At 41.8% G+C, this 23,017-nt stretch overlaps 2 protein-coding genes across 4 annotated transcripts in view; one reads left to right on the forward strand and one right to left on the reverse strand.

Moving 5' to 3' along the window:
- LOC140947016 (uncharacterized) overlaps positions 1–23,017 on the forward strand; it is a 284,819-nt gene that overhangs the window by 13,324 nt on the left and 248,478 nt on the right. The window contains exons 6-15 of one of the 2 annotated variants that reach the window (XM_073396096.1): positions 2,637–2,727; positions 3,443–3,661; positions 4,430–4,806; positions 5,458–5,625; positions 5,748–5,858; positions 5,951–6,067; positions 12,100–12,190; positions 13,236–13,613; positions 14,405–14,527; positions 15,303–15,440. In XM_073396096.1, coding sequence (XP_073252197.1) covers positions 2,637–2,727; positions 3,443–3,661; positions 4,430–4,806; positions 5,458–5,625; positions 5,748–5,858; positions 5,951–6,067; positions 12,100–12,190; positions 13,236–13,613; positions 14,405–14,527; positions 15,303–15,440 — 1,813 coding nt within the window. The remainder of the gene's footprint in view (positions 1–2,636; positions 2,728–3,442; positions 3,662–4,429; positions 4,807–5,457; positions 5,626–5,747; positions 5,859–5,950; positions 6,068–12,099; positions 12,191–13,235; positions 13,614–14,404; positions 14,528–15,302; positions 15,441–23,017) is intronic. The other variant, XM_073396097.1, reaches the window with a different exon arrangement.
- On the reverse strand, positions 15,788–22,874 carry LOC140947012 (uncharacterized). Of its 2 annotated transcripts, none has more exons than XR_012166910.1 (2): positions 15,955–22,874; positions 15,788–15,867 (listed from the first exon to the last, which is right to left on the reverse strand). XR_012166910.1 is itself a non-coding variant. In XM_073396090.1 (2 exons), exon 2 carries the CDS (start codon positions 22,331–22,333, stop codon positions 16,196–16,198), a length of 6,138 nt encoding a protein of 2,045 aa, XP_073252191.1. In that variant the 5' UTR covers positions 22,334–22,580; positions 22,668–22,874; the 3' UTR covers positions 15,788–16,195. The 2 variants fall into 2 exon arrangements, 1 of the variants encoding a protein (XP_073252191.1); XM_073396090.1 differs by having other exon boundaries at positions 15,788–22,580; positions 22,668–22,874.

Consider the following 23,017-nt stretch of genomic DNA (forward strand, 5'->3'; position numbering starts at 1 on the left):
GCTTTCAAAATCATTCAGCTGAGAACTTGGAAATGTGCAAGGATTTTTTTTATATGGTCACCAGCCGGTTAAAGATAACTTGGTTTACAACAATCAGGAAAAGTAAGTGTTTTTAAATTCATCCTCGATTATGAGAGCTCGGCGTTTACAAGAAGCGTTTTCAAGAAGTATACTGCCGTTTTGGAATAAGGAGAACGCTTCGAGCAGCCAAAGATGAAAGACACTTGCTATGGTTTTTTAACGACTGTTTATCATTGTCTGTTCCTGAGACCTCATCATAGCCGGATTCATGGACAAATTTTTGAGATTTAAAACCCAAAAATGAAGGAGGCAATTTGTTTTCCTTCGACGCTGCCATCGATGGGTGAGTGGAGCCACAGTTGTTGTGATGTCGGAAACTGCCAGTATAATATAATATTTGCTTTTTATCAGCGCTGGAGTTTTCATTATCTTATTTGACCTACTGCAAGAGTCATCGTAGCTCTTCTTCGTCGGCTTCATCGTGGTCGTTAAGGAAATTTATACCTCTGTGGCCTGTGACACTGACGATATGTTCTGAACTGACAATCTTTGCTTCTCCAGCATCCTGACTGTTGTTTTTCTTGCACAATGATTCGTAAACGTTTTTCTCACTTTCTTTAAGGCTAGTACCAGCTGCGGATACTTTCATTATGTGAGTTGTGGTATTTTCGCCCATTGGTTTAGTTTCGAGCAGATGTTTAAATTTTCGGTTTCGTTTGCTACTGAGGTAGAAAAAAACACAGACCATCGCATGGATGTTTTAAGGTGATTCCCTGGTTTTGCACTGCGCATCTCTTACTGCGCATAACAAGATGGCCGCCGTAAAAAAGAGCATGTGCAGTAACATAATTAAAATGAAGTTGACTGAAGAGAAACGCTCTTGGAATTTTTGCTTGCGGTTGTTTCCTGCCGAGGTGAGACTCAATGTGTTGGGAATGTACAGAACGTAAGCAGTACGCGTGTTGCTGAGTTCGACTTCCTCATGGCCCGGAGAACCTCGATAGTGGATGTTTAAATTTTCCTTACTCACTTTGATTTTCATTTTAACGCTTTCCTTATCACATTGTGTCCTAAATGTGATATCTCGTTGTAAATTCTGTAAAAACGGATTTTTTAATGCTTTCTTCCCACTTTCACATAAATTCTATTTTGAAACTCGCCCCAGTCCTCTCTCAAAAATCGGAGAAAATGCATTTGGTGCGCACTTTCTGCAGCTGTACCGCAAAAACGAGTACGGTGACCCCCTTTTTTATTTCATGATTTTAATAGGGACAGTGGTTCCTTTCGATGAGAAAAAAATTGGCACAAATCTATGTTCAGTTTTTTGGCACTTTTACTAAATTGTACGGATTGAGCTATCACGGGTCGAATAGCGCGTGTCCAATTCAATTCTACTTTGGAGCGTAAAGTAAAAACAGAGCATTAAAAGGCATTTTTCTGGTACATAAGTGGATAAACAATACATTTAAGTCAAATTCTGTGCAATACCACATGCATCATCGAAAACATCTCTCCTTTTTGTCTAGTTTTGGGCTGCGCGCGGTTTTTGTCAAAGGGTCCAAAATAGCCGTATTTGTCAGCATTGTGACGTCAAAACGAGCACGGTGACCCCCTCTTTTTATTACTTTTTTATCATCTTCTTGACTTGTTACATCAGTTTACCAAGTTTCATCTACAATCTATGTTAGGTTCTTTTACTAGGGAATCACCTTAATAGAGGTCTTCGCTCCACAAGACTCAAAGAGAGCGACAAATTACGCATTAATTGTATCCTTGTTCATTCTGTAGCTGTCATGGTTTGTGTGTGGTTCCAACCGTTTTTGTTCTTTATTTTTTTACTTTAGCGTAGTCTGTTATAAGTAGCTTGTTTTTTAGTTTCTCTGGCTCATTTTCCTCGATTTTGTTGACAGTATTTTTCTCTTAGCAACGCATTTTCAATACATTTAGCCAGAAAGACGTACTTTTTACTGTGTTCGGGTTTTTGGAATATTTTTTTTAACTTTTCCATTGTTGTTTTGCTTACAAAATTAAATCCCACCGTCGTCTGCTGAAAACCATGGCCATTTTCTTGAATTTTTGTTGTTAAAACGTCTCTAATCTGATTGGTTCTTGTTGGTTTCTTTTGTGTTTTCAGCCAATCAGAAGGCATTTGTAATTTGCACTCGTGTTACAAGTTTGCACTCGTGTTACACATTTTGCACTCGTGTTACAGAAGAGCTGCACTCCTTTCTTAGCCAATCAGAATTAAGTAATTTTTTCGTGTATATTATTAGCACTGATATAAATATACCAGGAGAAGCGATATAGACTGAGAAAGCCAGTTTCACGTTCAAACAATCTCCTCATCATCGTCATCGTCATTGTCATTATTATCATCATCATCATTGTCACCATCATCATCATCAACAACAACAACAACAACAACAACAACAACAACAACAACGTTTAATTGAAAGAATTTACCAAATGGCACCCAAGAGCCGGTTAGAAACTGAGAAAGGACCAGAGAAAAAAAAAGCAAGCAGGACATCTATGTTACGCGAGTCCCCTAACTGAACAAAAGTTTTCAATTCCGTATAATTAATAAACTGTTTATTACTTATATTTACTCTCAGAACACATCAACCACAGAAACGGAAATTTGCGTCAAAGCCTACGACGTCAAGAGCAAGGATATTATAAAACTCGATTATCTAGTTTTTGGAGGTAGGTCTGTCGGTTATCAGCTCGTTTAATTTTTCCCTTGACCTCTCTTTAATTCTTCTACACTCCAAACGTATTGGTACTTTAGCAATGGAACTTATGAATCCACACTCATGACGTGTATGAGGTCATAATGACGTCATCAGTCTAAGCTTTGACGACAGCCAGTGAGAAACGAAATAACCGCTGAGAAGAGAGTTGAAAATACGACGTTCAGCAGAGTGTTTTTGACGAACTTCGAGATGTTTCATCTGGTGATGAAACACTGTGTCGAATGCTTGATATTACTTCTCAAACAAAATAATTTTACCAAAAGAAATTTGAGCAGTTTTTCACCTGATTTCCAAACACTGATTTAACATTAATTTCTTTTATATTTTCTTTATGAATTATTGATAAGTTTGAGAAGGGAGTGGCTAAATCGGAAACTTCCAGAACTTAAAGACGATAGTCTCCTGCTAATTGGATGTAAATAAGCAGCTGTGGCGCATGCGTATAAACCAAAATTTGGAATAACGGGGAATCAATTCTCGTTACTCCGTTTTCTTTCTCTTGTTGCCCAGTTTATCGTCTATTGTTCGCATGGTAAAGCAGCTCGCTAACTTTCTAGGAAACCGACAAATTTAACATGCAAACGTAGTAGGTGAATAGAAAAATTAGCAGTGGATTTTCCCCAAGTTCTCATTTGTCGAAATGCCTCTCTTTTGGTTGAACATAGATCCCGATCCTTGCATAGGAGTGATCTGTGCTTACTATGCACTATGCAAGTCTTTTGCACCATACGATGCCCGCTGTGTGTGCATAGACAAGTGCCCACAATACCAAGAACCCATCTGTTCTTCAAACGGAACGACGTACAGAAACCTGTGTTTCTATAAACAGGACATGTGTTTCTTGCAACTGAACCACACAGTTCAGCATCCTGGAAGTTGCGAAGGTAATGTACTAGTACTCGACTGTTTTATTAATTTATTTAGATTTTGTTTTTGTTTTGATTTTTTTCATTCGGAGATACTAACAGAAGTGCCACTCTTTAAATCCGAATGTTAAAATCAAGTTTATTTACCTACCTACCTACCTACCTTGCGGGAACTAATTTTTGCGACTACAACAGATTGGCTTTTCTTGCTGGGAATTAATTTTTGCGATTTTCAGAAACTGCCCATACCCACGTGCAATAGAAGTACGTACCTTCAAACAATAAACCAGTATTTCGTTGTTTCTGAATGAAAGAGACAAGTTGTGATTGAACAGACACGATTTCTTAGTATTGTATTTTTGGGTAGCGAATTTAAGTTAGAGAATATTTACTCTGGAGTAAATTTTTGCGGGAAAAATGTTTGCGGTAATTTTTATATGCGGGAACTTATTTTTGCGGATCGCTGACCGCAAAAATCGCAAAAATTAGAGCCCGCAAAAATTTCGTGCCTCACGGTAAATTAGAGCGCGCAAAAATTTCATGCCACACGGTAGATCACATTCATGCGTTTCCTCGTCCAATGATCTGTAAGAATGCAGCAATGAAAAATTGAGGTAGTTGTTTTAACAATACTACTAAAGTTGATGAACGTCTAATAAGAAAAGAGAAATTGTACAAAATCTAGGTTATTTTAATTCCAACAATGGTTGTTGAGATCAGCGCGAAAATTAGTTCAGTTACTGTCAAAAGTGCACTTATGTAGTTTTGTTCTGCTTCACTTGCCAGGGTTCCCATTTCAGCGTGCACGACTTCATATGCCTCATATACCATCCTTGGGATATTCTCATTGCGAAGTAATTCATTTGCGACCATACGTTTACTATCCCGACAAACCCCTTCAAGTGCAATTAACTGTCAACCACGTCGATACCAGGGACATGAACTATGTCCACGATGCTGCTGTCTCGTGGATTGAGGATGTGAGCTACGAAAACTTCACTGCGTGCGTGATGGCGGCCGGGTATAACGAGCGTAAGTCCAGAGCTAATGTGTCCATAGACTGGATAGCTTATCAGGGAGCTCCAGTGGGCGGGATCTCTGGAGAAGTGCGTATGTCACAATGGTGGACAGGGACAACTTGTAAAACCGTGAATTTTCCGTCGGTGAGTGATGTATTTTACCTTTCTTTTTCTTTATTTGTATTCTAGAACTGAGCAACTGTTAAAGACGTGTTAACTTTCTTAGTTGTGTACATTATCGCCGGGGTATCAGTAATGAGCTAATTAACTGTATAATGGTAAAAAAAGTTTACAATCAACTGACGCAAATAAATAAATGAGTGAGTAAATAAAGAAATAAATACATGAAAATATAGATAAATAAAATCAATATATACAAAAGTACTGGAGACTATGAAAAATTAATTTGGAACTGCAACTAGTCTTTGATTTTTGAATTTCAATTCTCTCTCATACAGCTATTTCGAGAAAGGCTGTCGGAAAAAATGTGCACGGAGTAATCCCGAAAGGTAAAATAATATGGGCTATGATCAATACACTGTTCCTGACACTGTAGCTGTTGAACCTACTTTTGCTCCTTTCCTTTAGCAGTCGCAAACATACGTCCATGGCCTCTCGTGCTATTTTTTTCAAATTCCTTTGAAGAACAGTGAACTCAAAACCATGCACCCACAATACCTTTCGGGACTGTCGAGAGCACTTTTTCCGAAAACCCCTCTCAAAATAGCTGTATATGCCATGCTTTCAAATTATTACTTGCTTCTCTTTTTCTCCATCGCCTTTTCCTGTGGCCAGGATAAGTTTTTAAAGGAGCCTTCAGTTTTTGTAACTGCTGCACATCACCATGCCGGTCTGAAGAGAGACGCCGCAAGTATTTGGTTGGAGGACATCACACGCTCTTCCTTCAAAATATGTTTAAGGGAACTACAAAATTATGCAGGCTCACACGAAGATATTCATGTTGTAAGTAACATTTCCTTCTTTACTACCATTTTAACATCGTATTTTGTCAAGACGATCTGAAGGTAGCACGACATGTACTTAATGCTGTTTTCTTTCTGTTACCTTTCTTTCTTTTTTTCCAGAACTGGTTGGCTCTTTTCTCTCTCGAGAAGCCTTTTTTCATAGAACACAGCTCAGTTTATTTCGCTAACTCTAAACCGCCTTCACCCTGGAATAATAACGCTTTCTGCAGGGTCAGTATATATCTTTTCCTAAGATGTAACATCTTTAACGTATGTTAACTTCTTCCCGTTGATTTTTAATATCATTTTGTCCATTTTATTAGGATATTTCCTTCGCCTTCGCGTACAAGAATGCCCCAAGTGTGTTTGTATCGGCAAATCACACTTCCAGTGGGGGAGGACGGGATCCAATGCACAACTCCATAACCGCTTGGGTTGAGGTGAGTCAGTGACTGCGCAAGAACTTCCGACTTATTGGTGTTGCGACAAAATGACAGAGGTAAATCTTAAGGCTGAGCTCCCAACAAAAAGCAACTTATTAAACACATAATGCAAAAGAAGACGAGAGAGGGAAGGAGGGAGAGAGAGAGTGTTTGTCATGCAACTGTAAATTATATGATGCAAATAACATCCTGCAGAAATTAGACACAAAGTATAGGAAAATTCATAGGAATTTGTTACTTTTTACGAGCTGTAACGACATTCCTGCGTGACTAGAAATAGATCGTTTTCACTCACGTGGTCAGCAGCCATGCAAATTCCTGGAAACAGAAGAAACTTTTTGCATGAGAAAAGAGTTCAAATCCCACAGGATTATTTTGGTACACCAACATGGCCACCGTTAATTTCTTTGTCCACAATTAAGGCAGCTGTGACGTCATGTGAAGACGATCCATAGGTTTAGAGGTGCACATGCTTTAACAGATTTTCAGGTTTACGGGGGTCTTGAGGAGAGGGCCATGAAATCTTTTATCAACAGAGGGGAGAGAGCCTGGCTTGGTCATACCCTACGGCATGGTGATCTTGTCCCATTAGTTATTGAGGGGAGAATAATAGGGAAGAGGTCACCTGGAAGATCTCGCGCGTAAATTCTGGATAGAATGAAAGAAGGCAGCCCTTACGTAGCGGTCAAAAGGCGCGCCTTAGATCGAGAACTATAAGGAAGCACCTTCCTGTGGGCAGAACACTTGCACACACTAGTCGACTGGAAGACTGACGAACTTTTTGGAGAAGTCAATTGAACGACTCGCAATAACTTTTTCGAGGTCTCCAAATGCCTTGTAAAAAATAAGTACCGAAAAAATCAGTTGATTTGTAGCCTGCGTAGCAGGCGTCGAAAGGGGTAGGGGATAGGGAGAAAGGGAAAAAGGGAGGGGGATAGGGGAAAGGACGCCTGCTATAAGAACCCCCTTTTGTTCATTTCTGCGGGCGCTGGCGTCCACAAATTCCTGATTGGCTGAGCCTTAATGAGTAACTTATTGGCGTGTATCCTGGCGTGTATTAGTGCGAGAGACAAACATGACGAAGGCATCAAGAAAATGTGTTCTATTGGCATAAGCTTTGGAATATCAAAGTTACTCCAATCATGTAGCAACTTCGCGTTAAAACCCGAACTAAAACCAACTGTAACAGCTTGTTTAGCAGGCAGAAATGCTCAGGAGGTTTTCTATACTGGATTTGTCCATACACCGAGCAGCGATTCAAAGCGATTGCGATTCTTGCCAGACATCTGCAATGCCGATATTCAAAAGACCTCCTTTTCCGCAAAAACATATACCGTCTTGAATGGAGTTTTAAAGGGGCTATGTCAGCTGGAGAGCATGCGCTCTGAGGCTATGCAAATTACTTTCAACTGTCAAAATTCTATTGTTTTTAACGCGTGACTTTCTCCATGTGCGCTCTGAGGTTATGCAAATTACTTTCAACTGTCAAAATTCTATCGTTTTTAACGCGTGACTCCATGTTCTCTGTCACGTCCAAGGGTCCGAATTTAGAGAGGTTAGCAAGCGAAATGGGTTTAGATAAGCGATATTTCGATAGAATACACCGTATTCACAAATGGCGGACACGCGGGAAAAAACTGGTGCCTAGTCATGAAAGCGAGGCGTTGGAGGATAAACAAAAATTGCAAATTAAGACTTTCAGTGAACTTGCAGAGTGTCAAGCGCGGATTCCACCTAAAATAACTTTGTACGGACTTATTTTTAAATACAATTACGTGGGATGTCTTCTGCCTTTAATATTTAGTAGTGATTTTCTGTTTGCAATCAAAAGGGACGCGTATATCTTCAAGGAAACAGGATGATTTTGTAGGTATCTGAAGCATCAGAAGCTCGACAAGTGGGCGATCGCCGGAGAAAAGCGGCAAAATGTTGGCCCAAACTTCACATTGAATCCGAGTACGAAAGCCAGATCACTACAATTCTGTAAAATGGATTAAAAACAGATATTGGTGGCGAGAAAAAGAGAAATAAGCGACGGATATATGGCCTACTTGTTAACGGAGGAGACCTCCACCATTACACAAAACAGGTCAAGTCGAGAGCGGGTGAAAGATTCATTCACAAGGCTCATTTATTCATGTCAGTGTCATTTTATACATATCTATGTATATATGTTTGTCTGCATTTACAACTTCCTTTGGATCATATTAATTCCGTCGCTTTGGAGTGAATTGTCACTGAGGTACGTTGGTAGAGCTTAGTAAAAAATCTCATGACTTCTTTGTCATTGCGAAATAATTAAAAATAATTTTATTAAAATTAGAAGCTGTACTGTGTGAATCTTATGGCTTGCTATTTGCCTGGTCTCCTTTAGGGCATTATCTCAGAGAGCTCTTGGTAAAAAAGTAGAATAAAGCTTACATTTTACTAGGTTAAACTTTTAAGGCAACGTTTGTGTCAGGAATGACCACGGCAAGCTTCTGATTCGAGTCTGGATCCGTTTAAGAAGACCATCATTTTATTTATTTATGTATTCTTCAACTTTAAAATATTATGAAACATTAAGTTAAAACTCTTGACAGCCAAAGATAAGAAATACGAAATTACTCGCTGAAATGATATGTGGCCGGCTTACCGAGTCTGCCGCGTAATATGTTGAAATTTTGAGCGTACTCCACTCGATCGCTCCTGCATTTATACTTAAAAAATAGTTCTAATTGATGTCCTTCATCGATAAAGACCAGAGAATAACGTCCTGGCAAACAAAAACCAAACATAAATTAACTTCATCGAAACCTCAGTCACCTCTTCTGTCCTGTCTTCCTTTTTTCCATCTCGACTTGAACTCACTGTGTTTCAGTTCAACGGCAGACGTCTCTTGCGTTAACAAGTAGGCCATATATCTGTCGCTTATTTCTTTTTTTTCTTGCCACCAAGATTTGTTTATATTTCTGTTTCACCGAATTGCAGTGAGCTGGCTTTCGCACTCGGTTTCAATGTGAAGTTTGGGCCAACATTTTGCCGCTTTTCTCCGGCGATCGCCCACTTGTCGAGCTTCTGATGCTTCGGATACCTACAAAATCATCCTGTTTACTTAAAGATATACGCGTCCCTTTTGATTGCAAACAGCAAATCACTGCTAAACATTAAAAGCAGAAGACATCCCACGTAATTGTATTTAAAAAGAAGTCCGTACAAAGTTATTTTAGGTGGAATCCGTGCTAAACACTCTGCAAGTTCACTGAAAGTCTTCATTTGCAATTTTTGTTTATCCTCCAACGCCTCGCTTTCATGACTAGGCACCAGTTTTTTCCCGCGTGTACGCCATTTGTGAATACGGTGTATTTACGGAACGTTTCTTCTCTGGTTATGCTAGATCAAGAATAAAATTGTCACGACAATTTTACTTGTAGTTTTGGAGTAAAAACGCATGCCATTCATAAAATAGTGCGCAAACAAAAAATCAACAGCAACATATTGTCTTATTCAACAAAATAAATCGAAGTTGTATTTTACTTGTATTTTTTTTTTTTTTTTTGCAAAGAGAGAGCTGAAGCTTTGGTACAAACTATCCGTTGCGCGTTTTGACAATTGTTTATAATTCTCCTTTGCTTTTAGACTGCAAAACAGTCCGTATTTTTGCGTATTCAAGTACTTGCGAGCAGTCAAACAAAAGGTCTGGAACGAGGCTGAAAACAGAGAATCACATACGGGCGTGTGACAGCTCGCGCGCTTCGCTCGTGTAAGACTCTTACGCAACGCTTTACCGATTTCTTTACTGATTTTGAGAAAAAAACCGACTGTTTTGCAGTCTTCTTTGCTTTCATTATTCGCATCTCAGGCTGGTTAATGTTCTGTTCTTTGTGACCATCACGGTGCTTGATAAGGTTGTAAGATAAAAGGTCTTGTGTATTCACACGAAACTGATCATTGTTACGTTTGTAGTAGACTGCGAGCAGTAAAAAAATGAGAGACTACTCGTAGTCTATGTTTGTCGTGTTTGCTGCGCGAGCAAGAACAGTAAAAATGTTTCATTTCGCTCGATTATGATATCACTTGAAAAAAGCGGATTAACTTGACAATTTCCAGTAAACAAAGTAAAGCTGAGAAGCCCCGTACTTGTGATTGGTCACGTATTGACAGTGACCAGGAGCAGTGACATTATCGGATTAGTTAAAATGGTGGGCAGATTACAAAAACACCGGCTCTCATAGCAATCGCTCCCTTCCCTTTCCCCTCTTTCTTGCTTTTCTCCCTCCCCCTCCCCCTCTCCTTTTTGCGCCTGCCACGCAGGCTAGTTGATTTGTGTAATTCATTGCCTCCAATCAACCTAGAGTCATTTAACTTTTAAAACCTCTCATTTCAAACTCAGCTTTTTTTTGGCGTCATCCCCTTTTAACAAAATGTTCCTTCGCAAAGTAATGTTATTTCTCCGCAAAAAAGTTTCTGTCTTAATGAGACTGATGGGGAAAATTGATATCAAAAGTATAATTGCTGCCATGTTAAAAAAAATTCCGAATACACAAAATAATAACGCTTTCATTTGCTAGCCCCAATAGACTACAAAGTAATTTCTTTTATTGTCGTCAACATTCAGCCTGAACACTGCGTACTTCTTGAGGACATTGTGTCCACATTAATGCAACAATAAACTAGTAATAACCAAAGGTTAGGGAGTGCGGGCGTCAACGATCAAAGGTCGAAACGCTTTTGCTCCAACGCTGTGCTTTGCGTAAGTTTCACGCGACAGATGGTCAAAACGCGCATGATCAGAGTACGAGGGTAAGAAGGTCAAAACGCGCTTGAACAAAACTGCCTTTATAACATAGCTAGAAAATTCGCCTAATCAAATTCAATAGCGCGAGCGTGCTTCATATTCTTATTGAGCACGCTGATGACGTCAATAAACTATTCGTAAGTCCTCGAGTTGTTGTGAGCTTAGCAACCCTGAGTCTCGATCCTGAGTGCATCCATAACTCAGCAATAGTCAATGAAGCGTTTACCATGTGTTTTATAAGGAAATTGAAGAGGACATGTTTGACTTTGTTAACCGATAGTATGGAAAAGAGGTGAGTGTTGTTGTTGTTGTGATCTCCGCGAGCTGTGAGGGCTATGGCGTGAGATCATTCTTTGCAAAGTTGCTTTCTCTCAATAACAATTTTTCGGTAAATTAATAGTTTTCCGGCACCTAAATATGGATTTTACAATCATTTTAGAGTACACTTTCTCTCAGTTTCAGGATAAACACACAAGATTAACTGTGACGAAAAAAAATATATAGTCACGTAAACATTGACGCGTACTGCTTTGAGTGCGCCCTACAATAATAACATTTTAAGTTAACTGCTGCATTGATCGCTTTGATAATGTTATAAAACAATTAGTTCATGCGTCAACGTGCATATGTCGAGATATTGAGTACGCGGGAAGTTTGGAGAGCACTCAAGAGGCTAGAGTTGCACTCGGCTGCGCCTCGTGCAACTCGACATACGCACGCTGACGCATTAACTAATTGTTAATTGGTGCATTCCATTTATTCTTAGTGGAAGTCCAAACGAATGCTCGCTACATATATGCGACGCATGCGTAATAAAAACCTGGAGATTAGGATTGCGGGCACCTCTTTTCGGCCGCAAACTAGATTAATCTGTACTGTTACCAGCAGATCCAGTTTCAGTTCACATTTAGAAACACAACTGGTAATCTATAATACTGGCGCCTTAAAAATTCATATTTGCAATGTATTTATCGCCCCATGCAAGTTAACGGCTCCAGAATCTGGAAAATTTTTGCTAGTGGAATCCGGAATGGGGGACATTTTTGCTTGCGCAATCCGGAAACATGGGTTTTGGAATCCAGCATTTAGGTCAAGGAATCCAGAGTCCTCGAATCTAAGTTACACTGACAAGGAATCCTGTACCCAGTGCCTAGAATCCGGAATCCACGGCGTGGAATCCACAATCCAAGACTTTCTTGGATTACCTTATATGGGGTGATGTTTAGTTCTGACTTTCACTTTCCTTCTTTAGTACATCAACACAACCGGGGCTCGAATGTGTGTAAAGGAATTGTACGAGTCCAAGTACGACCCTCTCTCTGTATCATTTACTGTCATGACAGGTAGGGGCGTGTGAAATTTTCATTTTAGTAAAAAAGTGGTTTTACCTGAAACATCTACTCAAGATAAACCCCGAAGAAGCAAACTACACCGTACATGCTATAAAACTTGCCAATAAAACGTGTTTTGCTTGCAGCGAATATACTCGGCCTCATTGTAGATAACAGTGAAAAGCAAAGCCACACTGAGTCCTTTTCTTCGGTTTGTACTTATTTCTCTTAACAGCCGCCTCTTTTAAACTCCGTTGCATCCTTCTGAAACAAACTTAACATGTTTTCATAAGTGAAATACCAATAAACTTAGCAGTGATGTCTTTGTCATCGATATCACGAAGTTCTTTCCTTTCTTGATGCACAAGATTTGAATGTTGGCGTAAATTTTCTTAAAGCGCCGCTTCTTCTAAGGAAAGCGTGTATTGCACCTTACGTTTGGTCGTAACCAGTCGAAGCTCTCCTTGCGACCACTCTTGTAAGCGACCAGCTCTAGTTACGACCACCTTAAATTTGTGAAACCCCGTTTGAACTGTGACTTAAACTTTGCAATGAAAAGCTCTCGTAAGCAACTGCTCGCTTTAATAACGACTTTGGTGGGATTACCGAACTTAAAGTCTCCTTTGTATTTAAGCTCTCGTAAGCAATTACTGAGCGACCACTCAGAGTGTTATTCATATAAATCAACACTTTACTGCACACTGCGCTAGTGGTCAAAAAACTTAGACGTAAAGTTTAGCCGTGCCTTTATCAGATATGAAGACACTCGTTAAGCATTAATTTATTTTGTTTTTCTTCATGAATTATAAATGCGTTTCTGAAGCTCTCTTAAGCGACCACCCTCTATTGTTTTACCATGCGGTCACTTACGAGAGCTCATTCCCGTAAGCGACGAGCTCTTGTTACGACCACTTTTTAGAGTTTCCGAGGTGGTCGCTTACGAGAGCTTCTACTTTACAAATGTTAAGGGCCGGCTTACGAATGAAGGTCAAGATAACTTGGCAAATTGAAATTGTAAATGTCGCCATTCCACCGTCGTTTTGTATTTATATCACAGATATTTGCCAGCCAACTGTATGGAGCTATTTTGGTGGGTACTGTTACTTCACAAGTGGAGCATGTGCCTCGTGGCTCAACGCTGAGTTAAACTGTTCTGCAATGAGTTCCGACTTGGTTACGGTTCACAACCAAGAAGAAAATGTCTATCTTCAACATCGTCACAACGGCGAGAGATCTTGGATTGGACTTAATGACCGAAGTGTAGAGGGTAGATTTGCTTGGGCAAACAAAGAAATAAGCAATTTCGAGCATTGGGCCCCACAGCAACCAAACGACTGGAAAAACGAAGATTGCGTCCACACTCTTGGTCTACGACATGATTACACTTGGAATGACGTGCCTTGTGATAATTGCTACAACTACACCTGCTTTAAAGGTAGTTTTTGGGTTATGTAGAAGATATACTCTGTGATCTAATGTCTGACAATATATATAACTAAACTCTCGTTTTCGCTTCGTTTTCATCCCAATAGGCTATTTTCACGATGGCGTCATTTCAGTTTACCTACTACCAGAACTCATTACAGGACTTTGCTTTCTTGATTTTGTTATTTAAACTCAACTGGGATTACAAAATTTTAACTATAACAGAAAAAAAACCAAATGAATTCAATTCTGGTCTTAAAACACGTTATCACACGCGTGCAAATGGCCATATTCCAGGGAGTCTAAAACGAAGACCCACGATTCATAAAACGACCCTTCCTAAAAACGACCTTAAAATGATCGAACTAGAAAACAACGACCCAAAACACGAAGGCCTTGAAAAGGAAGTTGCATTTAAACTAATAATAATAAAAAAAATGAATTACTGGATAGGCTTTTTGTCACCCTACAATTCTCTGTATACTCTACATATGTAATGTTAGCCATCAACTCGGTATTCATAGAATTGACAGCAGAAACCTTGAACCCTTTTTCGTGACGCTGTCTGTTTCATATACTTCTTTGCAATGTAAATTGCTCAGTGTCACGTAAAAAAATATGAAGACTTCACGCTTCACAAAATTCCTCAAGTTTCCACGATCCCGTTCACGTAAAAACTAAGCGCTGCCCGTTGCACAGAAAATTGAAAGATAAATTCAAGGATTAATTAATGTTTCCTGTCAACTAACCTGTTAACTTTCCAAGGCAAACTATACCTTTTTTTCTTTTGTCTTCTTTCAGACTTGGACGAGTGTGCTACTAATGCCTATACTTGCGGTGTCAATGCTGAATGCAGAAATACCGTGGGTTCATACAGATGTGTATGCAAAGTCGGATTCAGTGGAGACGGATACACCTGCAACGGTACGAAACCATAATAATAATAATAATAATAATAATAATAATAATGATAAAAATAAGAAGAAGAAGAAGAAATAAAAATGAATTCTTTATTAATGAAGTAAATGACACTTCTACTACTACTACTACTACTACTACTACTACTACTACTACTACTACTACTGCTACTGCTACTGCTACTGCTACTGCTACTAATGATGATGATGATGATGATGATAATAATAATAATAATTCTACTACTAATAATAAGACGATAGAACAAACACTGTTTATACTGATCAAACAGCAGGTGGACCCATAATACCTTTCCGATCATTCACGTGTTGTTGGCCCTTTAAAACATGTTATAGGCAATGCCATGACACCAATCTTCTAAATGTAATGCTATTATAAATATAATAGTCGGGAACAAATAAATCACAAACATAAACCGGCTCTCTAGGAGTAATATATCTTAGACGTTTAAGTCAAGGTACACGTTATCCAGCAATGATTCTATTTAACGCCCCCTCTAAAGCAACCCTCTTCTCTTCGAATGTGTTTTTTTATAGGCGCCTTTATGCTAATGAGCGTCCCATAATGAAACGAATTATTTTGCTCAAATACGCCTACTATTAAACTTATATCCTGAAAATGCTGACGGGACGATAACTACTTAGCACAAACTCGTGATAGTGAGAGACGTGACCACTACTTATAGTAAGAGAGGAAGCGCTTATTCGGAGAAGGGCACCAAATCGAGTAATTACGGTATATAGTGGTATTCTTCTTTCCATAGATATTGACGAGTGCGCCAGCGGCACTGACGACTGCCACAGGACACTTGCTTCATGTACAAACACAATAGGATCCTTCATCTGTAGTTGTGGCTATCAATACACAGGCGATGGAAGAATTTGCAGTATTCTAGTAACAGGTAATTTATTGGCCAATATTGGGCCGATTCCTAGGTAATGTGATGAACCTTTGACTTCACTTGGGACGCAGACTTGTTTCATCGAATGCCGCCGTGTTGATTCATCGTGGCGGATGAGTTGAATAGCAAGATGGACTTTAAGATCCAACGACGCGACGGCAACCAAAACGTCAAAAAAATCAATAGTTTATAATTAGCAAAACAACAACTTTTCTCGTGCAGCACACTTTTTTGTATATTTCTTTGTCGTTTTTGCACGACTACGACGCGAAAATACCTAATTTCGCGTTTTACGTAGAACGTTAACAAGCAATGTTGGGGTCGACACAGAAATTTCGACGCGTTGATTGGACTATTAATCTGTCTTTAATCGCCAAGTTTCTCGTGCTTGGTTCGATCGGTGATCACTGGTCATGAACGGTGAAAACTGAACATAAAATAAGCAAAAATGACAAATAAACCTAAAGAAAACCTAAATAAACCTAAAGCGACACTAAAGAGCAAAACTACTTACATTCTGTGCGATGCAATCGATGAGAAATTCAAAACATTTGCTCTATAACACTACACTTGAAAACACGTGGTGATCTGCTTTTGCTGTGGTCATGTGACCATCCGAAACTAACATGATATAAGTAGTCACGTAGTGTCCAAAAGGGAAGTGAACGCAAAAATAAATCAAAATAAAATTTGGACTAAACATTCCGCCGGCCTTGGGACAACCCAGTAGGTAGGCCCAACGTCACTAGCCTAGACTAATTATTCTCAAGATCGTTCTCCAGTAGGCATAGCTTCTGAATAGGTCGGATGAACACAGAGTCCTTTGTCTTGACTTTCGCTGTGCGCACCAGGCCGTCGGGGCCAGGGAAGACCTCTAGGACTCGTCCAAGTTTCCAGCATCCTCTCGGCACGTTGTCATCAACTAACAGGACAAGGGCCTTCGGCTTCAAGTTAGGTAAGACCTTTCTCCACTTTCCTCGGGCTTGCAGGGTAGGTAAATACTCACGCAACCACCTCTTCCAAAATAGGTCTGCCAGAAATTGTACCTGCCTCCATTTCCTTCTGTGATACTGATCTGCTTTCTCAAATATGCCAGGGGGTAGGCAGATAGTCTTCCTCTGCATTAAGAAATGCGCTGGCGTGAGTGGCTGAAGGTCATTTGGGTCGTCTGAATTGGCGGTGAGCGCTCGCCCATTTAACACTCGTTCAACTTCAGTCAACAGCGTCTGAAGAACTGCTTCCGTAACTACTTGGGTCCCTAGGATAGACTTCAGAACAGTCTTAGCACTTCGCACCATCCGCTCCCAAATCCCAGACATGCTAGAAGCAGTTGGCGGCTGGAAGACCCATTTGCACCCTCGTTGTAGAAGCTCTTGCACAATTTGTTGCTGGTTCCACTGCTCGATCGACTCTCTCAGCTCTCGTTCACCGCCGACAAAATTTGATCCTCTGTCACACCTTAGTTCAGTCACTTCACCACGACGGTTTATAAATCGTCGCAGACACATTATGAAGTCGTTTGTGTCCATCGAGTGAACCAATTCAAGATGTACACTACGTGTCGTCAGGCAGGTAAATAAGCAGCACCACCGTTTGGCTGTTCCTCTTCCATGCTTGACGTATAAAGGACCGAATAGATCCATTCCTGTGTAGGAGAATGGGGGTTCGTACGCCATCATCCGGCTTCTTGGCAGGGGAGCCATTTGCTGAGTCATCGGCTTGGCATTCAACTTCTTACAAACAAGACACCGACCCAGGACAGAACGTGTTAACACCCTTATTTGTGGGATCCAGAACGTCTCTCGAACCCTTGCTATGAGGTGTTCACGCCCCAGGTGACCAATTGATGCATGGGTGTGGCGGACCATCAGGACTGTCGCTGGATGATCTCTGGGCAGTATTATTTGATTCCTGGCAGTGTCAGCAGCTGGTGGTGATGCTATACGTCCCTTGACTCTCAAAACACCATGGTCGTCTTGCATTGGGTTCAAACTAGCGATCTTACTGGATCCCCTGACTTCGCCCCTGGTCTTTAGATCCTTGATCTCTTGATCGTAGGCTGCGTGCTGGACGATCTTTGCGATGGATAAGGTAGCAGCATCGTAATCTTCTAAAGTCAGATGACCTGTGTGGACAGTCTTCCGGTCACGGATGAAATGAGTGAAGCGTGTGAGCCAAGCCACTTGACGTCTGAGACGGTTCCAATCAGAGGAGGTGCTTATTATTTGTTGCATGGTGGTCTCAACAGGTGTGGCGGGGGGACAATTAGACTGTACGCTTGCCTGGCGGGTCTTGACATTGGTGTTTATGTCAGTACAGTTAGCATGGGTTTCTTTCTTAAGCTCTAGGCCTTCATCGGGGACTTCTCGAAGGCTTGCGTTGGGCCAAAAGGATTCAGGTTGCCATAAGAACTCTGGTCCTCGTAGCCAGCGGTGATCAAGGTTTAGCTCAGAGGGGTTCAAGCCACGTGACGCATCGTCGGCTGGGTTCAAGACACCTGGCACGTGGTTCCAGTCGTCTGGCTGTGAGTTTCCTCTGATTTCTTCGACTCGATTAGCGACATAGGTCTGGAAACGACGCCTTTCATTCTTCAAGTAGTGGAGAACTATTTCGCTGTCTGTCCAGAACTTGGTGCTCTGAATAGGAAGGTCCAACTCTTCTCTCAGCATCTTATTCAAGCGTGTAGACAGAACAGCAGCTTGGAGTTCAAGCCTTGGAATGCTTGTGAACTTGACAGGTGCATTTCTTGCTTTCCCCACAACAAACGAGCAGTGAATAGACCCATCTGGATTCTCGACTCTTAGATACGCAGATGCACCGTAGCCAATTTCAGAGGCATCAGAGAAGATATGCAGCTGTAGTTTGCATTTGGAAGCATCTGTTCCAGCTGGCAAGTAGCAACGTGCGATGCGCAGTGCAGAGAGGGATGACAGCTGTGAGGTCCAAGACTTCCATCTGGCTAAGAAGTTTTCTTCGAGTGGCTGGTCCCAGTCTACCTTAGCCTTCCACATATCCTGGATAATTACTCTGGCAGTAAGGGCCACAGGCGCAGCAAACCCAAGAGGGTCATACAGGGAACAAACGGCGGACAGTACTCCACGCTTTGTTTCGGGTCGATTCAAGTTCTTGATGTCAAATCCAAGCTCATCTGTTTCAGCAAACCAGCGAATCCCTAGCGCCCTTTCCACTGGCAGTTCGTCTAAGTCAAGATTCAGATCTGGTGTGGCTCTTTTCTCGGTGGGAATGGTTGCCAAAACATTCTTACTGTTCGTCATGAATTTCGTAAGGTTGAAGCCACCGTGATTCAGGATTTTCACTAGGTCCGATGCTACAGTAGATGCTGTATTCTCCTCACTGAAGGATGGCAGAGCATCGTCAACATAAAAGTTCCTGTCAACAGTTGCAACAACTTGCGGGTTGAACCTTTCAGCATTGTCACTGGCTGTTCTTCTCAGGGCCCAATTTGCAACGCAAGGGGACGAGGTTGCTCCAAATATGTGTACTTCCATAACATAGACATCCGGGGGTTTGTCGTAATCATCTGTCCACCAGAGGAATCGTAGAGCTTCTTGATCTTGTTTACGCACACGCACTTGATGAAACATTGCCTCGACATCAGCGGCTACCCCTACATGCCCCTGTCGAAATCGCAGCAGCACACCAACGAGACTGTTTGTCATGTCTGGCCCTTGAACGAGATTCTTGTTTAGAGATGTTCCTTCATACTCAGATGCGGCATCGAAGACGATACGGAGCTTGTCAGGTTTGTTGGGATTAGTCACTGGATGATGAGGTAAGTACCAAGTTATCGAGCTTTCTCTAGCTGCTTCTTCAGGGGACAATTTGCGTGCATAACCCTTCGAGATGTACTCAGTCATGACTCCACGGTACTTAGCAGCCATTTGCTCATTTCCTGCTTTGGTCAGGCGTCGTCTAAGCAATTCTGCTCGTCTTTCAGCTAAAATGCGATTGTTTGGCAGCTTTGGCTGATCTTCCTTCCATAGTAGGCCAACTTCATAATGCCCGTCTACAAGGGTAGTAGTTTCTTCAATGATTTTTAGGGCTCGTTTGTCTTCCACAGATAAGGGCTTCTCTCCTGCTTTCAATGTTCCATAGTCTTCGATCTTCCAAAACCTTTCAACAAAGTCGTCAGGTTTGTGTCCAACAGAGATGAAATTGAGCTCAGCTCTTCTTGTCCCAGCGATAGTCAATGGACCTGAAATGCTCCAACCGAGAGGGTACCGATAACCGTAGAGGCCGCTCTTGTTGTCTTTCGGGATTCTGACTTCCTTCTGCAAGTGTGCAACAGGGACGTTACTCCCCACAATGATCGAGACTCGTTCAAAGTCCACCACTGGGAATGTAAGGTCTTGAAGGTGCGGATACTTATGGACATCTACTGTCCCCGGCAAAACTCGTTCTGATTGATTCAGGTCAGGGAGAACGTAAGCTTCATTAACATCAATGTCTTCACCGTATGCTTCTACAGGACTGAGAGTAAAGGAAACGCGTCGACTCTCCACCAGCTCCTCGCTGTTCGTAATAGTCTTAATCCCGATTTGCTCCGAGATCCCTTTCAGGTCAAGATGATCAGCAAGCTCTTTGTCAATGAGGGTATCGGTACAGCCATTGTCAAGAAATGCATATGTAGAAAGGGAACCACCGTTCTCTGCAGTAATGGTTACAGGAACTACATTTAACAAAACTTGGGCTCTTGTGGTGCTGACACCGGCAGATGTAATCGAAGTCTGTGGCCTGTCGCTGGGCGGCTGTCTTGTGCCTTGCTCCATTTGTGGTTGCCGGGTTATTGGGTCAGCAGTCGGAGTACTGTATCGGTTAGTGGGGTTATGAGTGTTCTTGTTTCCAGGAGTTCTGCGTCCATTGTTGTTGTCCCTATGCAGTATTGGTAAGTGGTGTCCAGGACACAGAGAACAAGCTGGTGGCTCAGGACAGGAAGTACCACTGTGATCGGGATTATGGCAACCACAGTTAAAGCAGAACCCATACGATGCTGCATATTGTCGACGCACGGCTACACGGTCACACTGTTTGACGATTGGGCACTCCTGGAGTCGGTGGGGAGTAGACTTGCAAATTGCACAGTTTGCAGAGTTCTCTTTCTTGGGGGCGTTCTTAAGCGATGTGGCGTTGATCGTAGCATTTTTCGTGGGCAGGTCCGATCCTTTAGAAGCTTTGGGGGGGGACTTGTTTGTCCTGTTTTCTCCCCTTTGCGGCTGCATTCCAAACACTGGGTCATTCCTTATTGACGCTTGCCTTTTCACAAATTTTGCAATGTCCTTTAGTCGTGCAGTTCCACCACGGCTAACAATCTCGTAGTTTTCGGTCTGCCACTTGGTGATTAAATCATTTGGGAGTCTGTTTACGATTCTTCTCAAATTGGTAGCTACGCTTGCTTCGCGTTCCACATCTCCCTTCAGAACCTTGGTTGAAGTGTTCAGCTTCTCGGCAAAATTAAGCAGACCCATGTTGTCACCATAGGCAAGTTTGGGGCCTGAGACTAACTCTTCGATGCAGGCTTGCGTCACCTGAATAGGGCGACCAAAGCGTTCCTCTAAGATCTTCATTAGCTCACTATAGGAGGAGCCTCGGTTTCTTTTGATGACCTCCAAGGCTTCTCCTTTCAGGAACTTCGGTAAGTACTCTACCCGCTGCGCATCAGTTAGTAGCTCACTTTCAAGGTGAGTATGTGCCTGTTCTTTGAAGAACGGGAAGTCTGCTGGGTTGCCATTAAAGGGTGTAGGAGAGATTCCGTTCAGAAGCTGTACCTTCCACATGGCTGCTACATGGTCTTTAGGGGCTTGCTCTATTACTTTGTCTTCTGGCTGAGACTTAGGTCTATACTGGAAGGTTCGTGGGGCTTGGTATGGTGGCTGCTGGCATTCAGTGACTGGCAGTGCTCCCTTGTTTGCAGTATCGGCAATATTGGATTTGACCTCAGTGGCTGGCTTTTCCTTGCACGAACCAGGTGCTGTGTCTTGGGGGGTGGAGCAACTGACAGGTATAAGAGGCAGTGAAGGTTTGGGTGTCGGTGCTGGGATTTTTGGTGTTCGGGGTTCTGAATCATCAAGTTGAATTTGAGGTGACTGTCCCAGTGGTTTCTCCTCAATGGGATAGGTTGTCTGAACAATATTGTCCACACCATTAACAACACCAGTTTCCTCGTCGAACTCATTTTCAATCTTCCAGTCCAGCTCAGCTAGAACGGCTTCGTCCTCGAGTAGTCTCAATTCCTTCTTTGCGCTCCGCTCATGCTCTGCTTTGACCAATTCGGCTTCTTGTTGAGCCTTACTCTTCGCCAACTCAGCTTCCTCTTGTGCCCTACTCTTCGCTAACTCCAATTTCTTTTTTGCTAAAAGCATGGCTCTAAACCTTTCTTTCCGGGACGACGAAGAGGATCTTGAAGTAGTGGAGCTCTGAGACTGGTGCGACTTGTGACTTTTAATGGAGCGTTCATCATCACGTTTTTGTGTTTCTTGATCAGTCCGTATTTGGGTTTCGCATTCTTCTATTGTAAACATCATCTGTTCTTTGAGGGACTTGAACCTTTGCTGTACTTCTTGTAGTCGTTTGCTGTCACGTATGCCTGGCAGGTACTTCGAGTGTACAGTCTCAAAGGATTTCCAAATGATAGCTAAACGATCTACTATTTTGCGGGCGGACAAGTGCTCCCAATTAGTGTAGAGGAGAGTTTGGAGCTGCTGTGTTTCAAAGGCAACTTCTTTAGATTCCTTGTTCCACAAAGATGCAAGTCTGCGTTGTTCGCTTATTTCGCGTTGATACACAAGTTCACCAAAATCAATTTGAGTATTTGGTACGGGGTCCTGGCGTAGGGAGTATCCAACTGCTCCTTTCGCTGAGTCCTCAGGGTCCATTCCGCGATCCACTATCGCGCGGTCCAGTCCAGAGATTCCTGCGATTCCGTTCGGTCGGTTCGGAGCGTTCGTTTTCTCGAGAATCCAGGTGAAAACACAGTTTTCTCTTCGTACTTTGTAGAATTTTTCACAATGTTGGGGTCGACACAGAAATTTCGACGCGTTGATTGGACTATTAATCTGTCTTTAATCGCCAAGTTTCTCGTGCTTGGTTCGATCGGTGATCACTGGTCATGAACGGTGAAAACTGAACATAAAATAAGCAAAAATGACAAATAAACCTAAAGAAAACCTAAATAAACCTAAAGCGACACTAAAGAGCAAAACTACTTACATTCTGTGCGATGCAATCGATGAGAAATTCAAAACATTTGCTCTATAACACTACACTTGAAAACACGTGGTGATCTGCTTTTGCTGTGGTCATGTGACCATCCGAAACTAACATGATATAAGTAGTCACGTAGTGTCCAAAAGGGAAGTGAACGCAAAAATAAATCAAAATAAAATTTGGACTAAACAAGCAACGACATAATTTTTTTTTCTATTTCGGAACTTGGATATGGTCCCTTGGAATTCAACTTCAGAAGGGTTCGCCTACATTTGACAAAGTAAGTGGGTCGGGATAATCGCGAGAGAGCCTGGTTTCCAAAGACAGCGAACCATAAAGACTGAAAGTACGCA

This window comes from Porites lutea, chromosome 8 (assembly GCF_958299795.1).
Source record: "Porites lutea chromosome 8, jaPorLute2.1, whole genome shotgun sequence".
In the NCBI taxonomy this organism is placed as follows: domain Eukaryota; kingdom Metazoa; phylum Cnidaria; class Anthozoa; order Scleractinia; family Poritidae; genus Porites; species Porites lutea.

Coding starts and splice junctions, on each gene's coding strand:
- LOC140947012 (XM_073396090.1), bottom strand. CDS start 22,333: ATGGACCCTGAGGACTCAGCGAAAGGAGCAGTTGGATACTCCCTACGC.